We start from the raw sequence: 10,208 nt of genomic DNA on the forward strand, positions 1-10,208 counted from the left end.
TCCTTGTTGGGAAACATTATCAATAAAACATCAATGTAACACTAAATGCAAAACTTGTTACAATTGGAAAGTCGATTGACAGTTTTAGGAGTTTCTTTCTTTTTTTCACATTGAGAATAATTTGTTATTGTCTAAACACGATGTAATAAGGCCGATCAGCAAACTACAAAAGGTATCAAGTTTAATAACATGTACTCATTTAATTTAAAGACAAAGAAGGGTGGAATAAAGAGGCAGCTTAAACTCCCAGACTTCCTCTCTCTGATTTGCATATAGTTTTGTCAACCCACTTATTTCCACTTCATTAACTCCAGTAAAATGTATCCTATCGCTCCTGGGCTCATAATGACGGGGTGAAAGTGGCTTGTACCTCTATTGTTGTCCAATCATCCACGACAAATGAGGACAGAAGAGAACACTTTAAAAAAAGATGTGTGTAACCAAATTGTTTCAATTAGCATTTCCTATTGTCTGCAACCCCTGCGGGCTAATAATAGTCATCATTTATCCTACTGTCCTAAATACACACTGGGGTGTGTTTGTGTTTATTCTGATGAGGAAGAAGCAGCATCAAAGCTCACTGAATGGACCATAAACTGCTCTTGTCATCTGTAATTATAATTATGAAATGCTTCACCTTAAAGTGAAGTTTCTCAAAATGTGGATGCTCTTCTTTCCCATCTGGTGGCACAAACTGGTTACTGTACAGGTGGAGTTCCTATTTTAAAGGTCCCATATTATACTATATTTGAACAATATATTATAGGGCCATATCTATACAAAACATCTCTCTGAAGTGTTTTGCTCAAAATACCAAACAGATCACCCATTGTAGCACCCATGCCTCACATCCCTCTATTTCAGCCCTGTTACTAAAGTGCTGATTCTGAATCTGTATTTAACTGAGCTGCTGCCGACCATGCCCCCTTTGGAGCGGTGAGCTCTGTGAAGAGACGGGTGTCTACTGGCAAGTGGCGACTGGTCATTAGGGGCAGGTGGGGCCACCTAGTGTTAGCAGAAAGTATTACAAATAATGATTACAAAAAAATGCAAAGAAATAATTTAATATATTTATATATATTTAAAAAAATATATATATATATATATTTAAAAAAATATATTTTAAGATCATGTTTAATCATCTGATTCGTCTGTACATTGCTGTTTTAGTCTGTGTTCTTCTAATTAGTGTCTACAGTGTGTGCCTATTGAGCTGTTTAGAGCCATGTGGGACAAAACCCGATCCTGCCCCTCCCTCTTACTGTCTAAGTGAACGGTGACTGTAAAAACTACACTGCGCATGCTCAGAGTATTTTCCTATTTAATGTGTGTGGCAAAAAAATAATGACCATAGGGGCACTGAGCTGCCATCCCAACACATCCTCACTCCCAGGTCGGCCTATGTTGACGTTATGTCAAGTCCCCTGTGTCGGCTTTTTCCAATGCAAGGGGGGGGGGCCTTAGCGTCCATTTTCAACGCAAGGGGGGGGCCCTTAGCGTCCATTTTCAGCTTTCCGGGATGTCCATATGCTTCTATGGACGCTCATGGAAGCACGGCATTCGTTTGTGTCGGCTGCCCTTAAAGGCAATGTGAGCGTCCATTCTCATTGGATAACGGAGAATTGTACACCCGGAAGTAAGTATTCCCCTTACTGTCGATTGATTTTACAGTGATATCTGCACTACTCATCGACTAGAAAACACCAGATTATCCTTGTTAATTACACAACATTGATTGGTTTAAATTGTGTGCAATGCTTTTGTATTTTTCCCCTTCGATTCGGAGTAAAGGATGGCAGAAGACACTACACTACCCAGAATCCCCAGCTATCATTTGGACTACACCATGTGCTCTGTTTGACAAACCCCGTGATAGTCCTCAAGCTCTGTAATTGGAGAGTGTGCTCCGAGGGTTACCGAGCCTCGAACAGCACTTGAAATGGGATGGAACCACGGCAGACTGTCCAAAACTGGATTTGAACGGGTCCACCGCGTCCCCCCCTCCCCGTCCCCAGAACTACACATGCTGGCTATTCTGTTTCGCAACATGTTCTCTATCTATGGCACGTCTCTACTGGGAGTTGTAGTTTTAAAAGACGTTTTCGTATTTCCCATAATAAGAAGTTGCCAGTATTAAACTGTGTACATCCCTGGAGGTTTAGGGGACAGGAAACACTCACATTTAAAACATATAATTAATAAATGGGTGAAAATTGCTTGTGCCCATAATGGGCAGCATTAATATATATACACACATGCCAGCTAAGGTCAGAAGAGCTTTATTTAACAGCTGGTCTTATGTTTGTGACCCCTGTTGTTAATTGATTACATTACATTACATTAATTGATAAGCCTGAAACATGCACTTGTCAAGGTTCAGAGGCACATTTTGCAAATATGGCAGTAGCGATCGATCAGCTTAAGATAAGATATACTTTATTGATCCCAAGTTGGAACATTTGCGTTACATCAGCATGTGTAACAGTTAAATATGCAGTGGTGTTTATTTGTAAATCATTTAGTGTAATCACACAAATTCTGTGTTTTATATTCAACAATTCTGTGTTCTTTATTTATTGATTGTTCAATACCTGACAAGGCCGGAGATCTACATACATCTTATAAGAGTATAATACATTATGTATAATATCAGTTAAAAGTGCTTCAACATAGTTAACATTGCTGGAGGTATGCACACATATTGATAGATTTCTTATAATGCACTATTGAGGAACCTGCAACCCAAGTTTTTCATTCAATGCATAACTACACCATAGTTGTGTAGGCCTATATGTCAATAAACCTTAGAAAATCTTGAAATCTTGAAAGGGATGTGCAAAATACTCATTATATACAGTCTTTAATTAACTATTAGTAGAGAATAACGAGTAATGAATATACTTTATAGGGATCCTATTAATATCTAATAATAAAAATAATGAAATTCAATAACATGCTTTAACCACTAGGTGTCCCTTTATATCAGCTGTGCACCTTTATGGTGTAAATACAGCCTATCTACCAATTGGATCAAATATAAAAGTGAGCCGAATTAGTGTTGATACTGCAAGGAGACGTATTGTGTGAAAAGAAATGTAAGATGTTGTTTAATGGCTGATATATTTATGATCCACGTCACGTTTTCAGTTCCTCATGTTTGTCTAGAGGTCTTCTCATCAGGGCTCTATAAATACAGAACTACGGCAGATATGTAATATGTAATGCAGCCGAACCGTGTATTACAATGCCGTTATGTGATGACTTTCAAAGAGAAAAGCAAGCACACTCGGAATAAAGTATTATTTTTTTTTTTTTTAAATGTTTTCAGTCTGTTTCCGGTATTTGTTAATGACGATGTGCTGTGAGATGTGAGACTGGAATTGCACAGGGGAAAATAACGTAGGCTATCTTTAGATGCGGATTTTGTTAAACTAATAAGTTTGCGCTGTGGACCAACACTATACATTGACGGGGAAGGGGGTAGCAATAAAGATAACACCATTAAACAGTTACACAGCATAACAGAAATAATATCGATAGCAGCGTCCCTAGCAACCACCTTGGTAACAATGAAAACGTTATGGACGCAATTTCCTGAAGTAATCTTCATAATAACTAGCAAACTAAAGATCATGTACATCCACTGCACACATAATCTGAAATAACAACTCATATTTCTCGCATCAAATGACATCAAAACGCATTTTAATGGCCAAACTAACTTTAAAATAGGCATTTTCCACCGAGAATAAAATGAAGTTCGGCCATGTTTTTTTTTTCTACAGGGAGAAATTTGAAGATCACGTGACATCAAACAGAGCACATGGTGTAGTCCAAACGATAGCTGGGGATTCTGGGTAGTGTAGTGTCTCCTGCCATCCTTTACTCCGAAAAAATATTTGTTTCTCCGAATCGAAGGGGAAACATACAAAAGCATTGCACACAATTTAAACCAATTGTGTAATTAACAAGGATAATCTGGTGTTTTTTAGTCGATGAGTAGTGCAGATATCACTGTAAGGGAAATACTTACTTCCGGGTGTACAATTCTCCGTTATCCAATGAGAATGGACGCTCACATTGCCTTTAAGGGCAGCCGACACAAACGAATGCCGTGCTTCCATGAGCCTCCATAGAAGCATATGGACATCCTTGAAAACTGAAAATGGACGCTAAAGCCCCCCCCCCCCCCCCTTGCGTTGGAAAAAGCCGACACAGGGGACTTGACATAACGTCAACATAGGCCGACCTGGGAGTGAGGATGTGTTGGCCATCCCCACCGAAAAGTGTAGTGTGTGAAGAGGAGACAAGACGCGTCCTAAAACCAGGAAGTAAGCTGCGCATGGCTTCCCTCCACAAAAAAGCAATGAGATTTCTCCATAGGATTTTAGAAAATAGCTCCAAATAAGATCTGTGGGAAACGTACCTGTTATAAATGCACATTTTGTTCAGCCGGATAATATCCACATGTCTACCCTACTTTTATAATTTTCTAATCATAAATCTATCGATCATAAATCTATCGAATAGACTTATGATTAAACTTTTGACACTACAAGAAGATAAGGAGGACTTTTACAAAAAAGTAATAGAGATTTTTGTCCAGAGCGATAGGCAAATGGACTTCATCTTCAAGTCAAGGTAAGGCCACAATTTTATTGAAAATGGGATCTTACTAAGAGAGAACAATTCAATATTTAAATGATAAAATTACATTTTTGAGGTATCTTTTTGTTGAACTATCTGTTTAAAATTAATCGAAGCATCAGACTAAAATAGCTTTTGAAAATAATAGAATATTTAGATTTAGGTCCAAATATAATATTTGTAAACCTGAAGAGTCAGTGCCAGGGACTCACCAGCCATGAACGTCACTGCACGTCACTGCAGAAGCTTATATATAAACATCTACGTTTTTTGTGCCACACCACTTTTGTACATATAAAAACGCCACTGCTACTGGCAGAAATTCAGCTAAATGCTGCCGTGATTAAACGCCATATTATGTTCCATACCAATCAAGCATTATTTCTGAAACAGTATGGAGCTCAAACGTTTTCTCTCTATACCACAAGTACCTTTTATATCCAGCTTCTTTACACATTTTCTCTAAAGTACAGCGTTAGCTATGAGTGCTGGCAATGCTTGTATATGTAATGTAAACACAAACCACATTACTTCCAATGCACGTCACGCATTTCCAATATCACGTCAAGCCCGCAGCAAATCTGGACCAGCTCCGTTGAATCCTCGTTTTTAGAGATGTGGGTGAGGAGGAAAAGTGAGAGGGTTGTATTTTCTGTCACTTTGTGAATCTCCTTACAAACCAGGGACATATATGTATGTATAAAATACATCAAAAAGTGCATTTTGCATAATAGGTAACCTTTAAGAAAGAACAGTGAAAAGACATTGCAAAGCATGAAGAGACATCCACAACGTTACATTTATTCCACACTCTCAGCTCACAACCAAACTGCTGCATGATGTGCATATTAAAATATTTTTAAATTAGTGAAAACAAACATATGGTTTCCAGCGTACTCTTATAGCAGAAGAAAATATACACTTTAAATAAATATGTGACTACAGGGCACAAGTTTGTATTTTGTGATGACTTGAGAGAAGTCGTCTTGCATTCAGGTGGAACCATTGTCTCGCAGTTTCAAAGCCAGAAGAAGCAGGTTTGACATCTATGATATAAAAATAGAGATACATCCATAAGATCTTATTTTCAAACATCGTCACATATGAAGAAAACTGATGGCCCACACACTGACCTCTCTGAGATATTTGTCTCTTTCCTCTTGTCTCCAGCCGCTGTGCAGCAGGAGCAGCCGGTCTGCAGGTTTCTGTTCCTTTTGCTGCATCAGAGCCTCCAACAGGCGCTCTATGACCCCTGCTGCTTCTGAGGGAGAGAGGTAGACACGCTCACCCTCTGACTCCTGCAGCGGCTCGATGCTCTTCTTTCCCATCAAATGACCTGGGGAGTAGGACGTAATGTTAAACATGAACTATTCTGGAAAATATCTGATTGTCGTCCAACTGCAACATGATCATCTGTAATTCAACTGTAATTATTAGTTTTTTTTTAACTCATTTTCACACCATGGATAAAGCTCAATTTATTCAGTAGATGTCTTCAATGAAACAGCTTTTTTTTCTATTTTCTCCATTCACTTCATTTATTTTGCTAACCTACACAGTAAAAAAAGAAAGATTTATCTTTCCATTACATTAAGAGGTAAAATATGAGTTACCTTAAACAGGGATGAGAAAGCATATGACTGCCTTATTATACAAAATACATTACAAAAAAAGCTCAATCATAAGATTATATTATATTATACAACATATCTAGGAGGTAGGCTACTGTTATGCTTTAAAACAAAACTGATGAGATATTTAATTTATAAAAATAATTAGATAAAGAAAAAACGAATCTAAAATTCAATATTAGTTTAAGTTTTTGTTTAAATATGAGGACATTTATCTTACCTACTGCCCAGTGGTTGCCTCGTGGATACATTTTGCCCACCGTAGCTGCAGGGCTCTCGGAGCTGTGCAGCATGCAGGGCATTGTCGCCAGAATAATGAAAAGTGGCCACATCGGTCTGCATGTCCATGAATAACACACGCGCACTCCGCCCATGTTATCAGAGGAGAGGTCAGATCTAAAAAGCAGCTTTCTGAATCCTTTTTCCCCCGCAGTTATTCGGTTTGATCTAACTTCAGAAAGTCTCCACCATACTCGGTATTTGCGTGAACCGATATCGCAGAGGGGGGGGAAAGTGCTCCAGCTGCAGACTTGTTGGAGTTACACTCCCGATGCCTTTGATAGAAATGACCGATGATGAAAGTAAATGCCCCTCCCGATACCAACTGTACGTCAGCAGCTGTTTTTAAAAGTACCACGGTGACGAGAAAGTCATGATGACAAATTAGCATCCATAGCCTGTAATTATTATTGCTCGTCATTGTTTGTCCAGTGATTGCGGGAGGTGTCAACGTCACCTCACGATGATTGACGGGACTTCTGGGTAATTGCTTCTGTTTCATTGTGTGTGGAAAATGGGAATTATTCAGATCATGTTTGAAGGAATAACTTGTAAAATAACCAGTTGTATGTAATATTAGCCAAATGTAAGCACACTTAAGCTACAGGGAGTAATGGTACTTCCACTATCTTCACAACGTGTTCTATTGTTGTGAATGCTAAATCTTAATGTTAAAAGTAGCAATAAACGTAAAATAAATCAAGTGAAACTATATGGTTCAACATTTTAGTAGGCTATAACGTATCAAGAGAAATAAGAAAACGACACAACATTTGCATTCCATTCCTCTGGGATATCATTTAAAAGATCAAATTGACGCAGCAGAACCAGAGACATTGTCTTTTATTCCTCTCATTGAACTTATTTGTCAAGACATGCCACCTACATTACCCACAATGCACTTGACAGGCTACATTTTAGTCTGAGATTTCAGGTGTGTTTTGCTTACATTTGCAAATGGAAGTCTGCATCATTTTAGAACACATCTGGCTATTGACATATGTAGGAAAGTTTTATTAATTCAAGTGCTATATTTTTATTATTTGCTCAAATGTCTTAGGAATGTACAAGTGAATCAAACAGTCTTGGCCGAAATCCCTAATAAAAACCATTGCACCTTACTGGATAGCAATTAATCTTTACGCTACATCAATAAAGCAAATATTCGTTGCGTCCATGGTCTTACACTTGGCAGAAGCATCCATGTTGTTTTCACATTTGGACTTAAAGTGGACTCAAAGTGGACTCAAAGTGGAAAGAATGACTTGGCAGATCAGAAAGTGGGGCTAGCCAAGGGGTAAGTGACTGCACAAAATGTATTTTTCAAGTCTGAGAGAAACCACCTTGATGAAGTCATTAAGGTTAATATCTCCAACAGAAAGCCTGTGTTACAAAAAGAGCATTTATTAGGTAATGAAGATCTAACAGGTTTGAAACATGTGTAGGATCCAATGTTAATTGAGCCTGACTTGTACTTTTGCCTTGTGTTTAGTTTCATCAGATCCTACCATAAAACAAGATACATTGTCCACTATAGGACAACACATTAAAGATCCCTCCCTTGAACCCAGACATACAGTCATCATATGTTCTGCTACAACTGATGTTGTTGTTCTTGTTTAGAGGATAATCTTTTTCATTTTGACTTGAATTGTATTGGCTAAATGTGTCTCCCAACTTTATAGATCTGGAATACAAAATCCATTAATTATCTCTTTCAGCACATTGGCTAAATGTACTTAGTTCATATCCACCACTGGTTATGCCAAAGTGTAAAAGTAATCTATAACATTATGTGTCCACTCGACATTTTACAAAAGAAAAATAGTAGCCTACTATCACCAAATAAAAGAATGAAAACTACTCATCATGCAGAAGGTCCCCATTTCACAATGTTGTTGGATTTCTGGAGTAAGTACAATAATTGTTTCTGAAATAAAGGGGGAGTAGAAGTAATAGGCAGAATAAATTGATTAGTCCATTCAAGTACAAATAACATGCAATTACCAAATGCACTCATGCAGTTTTCTAAACACCACCTTATTTTCTGAGCAGAGGAAATGATGCAGAAGTTTAAAAAAAAAATACATCAACAAAGATTTTGGAGGAACACAGATCCTGAAGGGTGATGATGCATATTTTTGCTGCCTTGTGCTCAGTTACAAGAATTTGACAATGCAGCATATGCCAGCTCGTTATGCGTAGTCCACATCCTTTATCGATGCAGTTAATTACAGTATATTTATCCCCCTGGAAAGGTCAACAGTGTGAATTAAGCTGTCCTCAAACACAGAGGAGCCCACGCATGTGCCTGTGTGAAATTCTCTTACTTGACTGATCCCTTTCATGACGGTATTGACGGACAGATTGCTGCAGGAGGAGAATAGATGCGGACAGATAAGGAGTCCACGCAGGTAAGTAACATTTTGTTTTGAAAAGGTTGGAGACTTCCTCTGGGTATTGTCATGTCAAAACCACCCACACACACAACCTATATGAAATATATTAAAGGGAATATTTCTGGCCAAGGATGACCTTAAAAAAGCAGGATGAGTCACTTATGGTCCAAGGCCAGTATCAGGAAGTGCCAACAGAAGTAAGATGTTGCTTTATTTTGCGTATATGAACATACAAAGAAATACATATTGAAAAATCAGGGAGTTCTAGTGATAATACTCTTACCACCTTCAATATATCTGTTATAAGGTAATTATTACCTTTTTAATAATGCACAGACATTATTAAAAAGACTGATTTCTGGAGTTAGTTAAATATTCAACCTCCTCATGAGTTCACTAACAACCAATCATGACTCATGATTGCCAGCCCTTCATCACCTACTTTAGGCCACTGAACTAATTTCAAAAACACACAATTAAAAAAACAACAACTAAAAAACTTAAGAGTGGATAATGTTACAATTACTACACAATCCTGTTTTCCACTCATTTAACTTCATTTGTTGAGTAGAAACAGCAGATGGCACTGTGGGGTGACTTATTGACTCAGTAAATGTAATTTTATGATGAGTCATGTACATTTCTTAAATTGTATATAACACATATAATATAACATGTTGATATACATTTGCTCTATAAATTATAAATGTTAATATAATTCTATGATATTATATTACACAAAATAGAAATATTCTCATATTTCTGGGGGCTAATTTAGTACATTCTCAACAAAGTGAGGAATAAGTGATCTCATCCGTCTCTTCTAATTCATTCTTTGAAAATGTCATTTGATACATTAAGTGTTCTGATGGTGGCGTCAAACCTGTGATAATATTGGCCTCATAAAACGTGAAAATTATCCTTTTAAGAAGGGCCATTCAGCAGTGAAGTGTCAATTAAAACAGACAGATTGTCATTACGAGGTCTTTGCTGCTCGTCACAGTTATGACTAAACCCCTGGCAGCTGTCCAATCAGAATCCTTGAAGTTAGCGCTGGATTTAAGGAAACATATTGGTTTTCTTTACTTTTGTTACACAAGAGATGGAAAGAGAAGACAAAACTAAAGGGTACATGACATCCTCAGTTAGGGCCCCACACACAGGATGCCCATGCCTGAGGATCTGAGACTTGCAGAATCAGAAAATATTCACTTTTTTAGTAATTTAAAAAATACTATTTTATGCAAGCACA

The 10,208-nt window shown here is 37.7% G+C and overlaps 1 protein-coding gene across 1 annotated transcript; it reads right to left on the reverse strand.

Moving 5' to 3' along the window:
- Nucleotides 1-5,555: 5,555 nt before the first annotated feature.
- grp (gastrin-releasing peptide) lies at nucleotides 5,556-6,793 on the reverse strand. The gene is made up of 3 exons (XM_034095391.1): nucleotides 6,499-6,793; nucleotides 5,781-5,983; nucleotides 5,556-5,693 (listed from the first exon to the last, which is right to left on the reverse strand). Exons 1-3 carry the CDS (start codon nucleotides 6,650-6,652, stop codon nucleotides 5,640-5,642), a joined length of 411 nt encoding a protein of 136 aa, XP_033951282.1. The 5' UTR covers nucleotides 6,653-6,793; the 3' UTR covers nucleotides 5,556-5,639.
- Between the last annotated feature and the right edge of the window lie 3,415 nt (nucleotides 6,794-10,208).

Source organism: Pseudochaenichthys georgianus, chromosome 12 (genome assembly GCF_902827115.2).
Source record: "Pseudochaenichthys georgianus chromosome 12, fPseGeo1.2, whole genome shotgun sequence".
NCBI lineage: Eukaryota > Metazoa > Chordata > Actinopteri > Perciformes > Channichthyidae > Pseudochaenichthys > Pseudochaenichthys georgianus.

Bases quoted from the DNA above. Each gene is read 5' to 3' on its own strand.
- grp (XM_034095391.1), bottom strand. From the start codon at position 6,652: ATGGGCGGAGTGCGCGTGTGTTATTCATGGACATGCAGACCGATGTGG. The intron at 5,984-6,498 runs GTAAGATAAATG...CCTACTCCCCAG, and splicing joins AGGCAACCACTGGGCAGTAG to GTCATTTGATGGGAAAGAAG. The intron at 5,694-5,780 runs GTCAGTGTGTGG...TTTATATCATAG, and splicing joins GAGACAAATATCTCAGAGAG to ATGTCAAACCTGCTTCTTCT.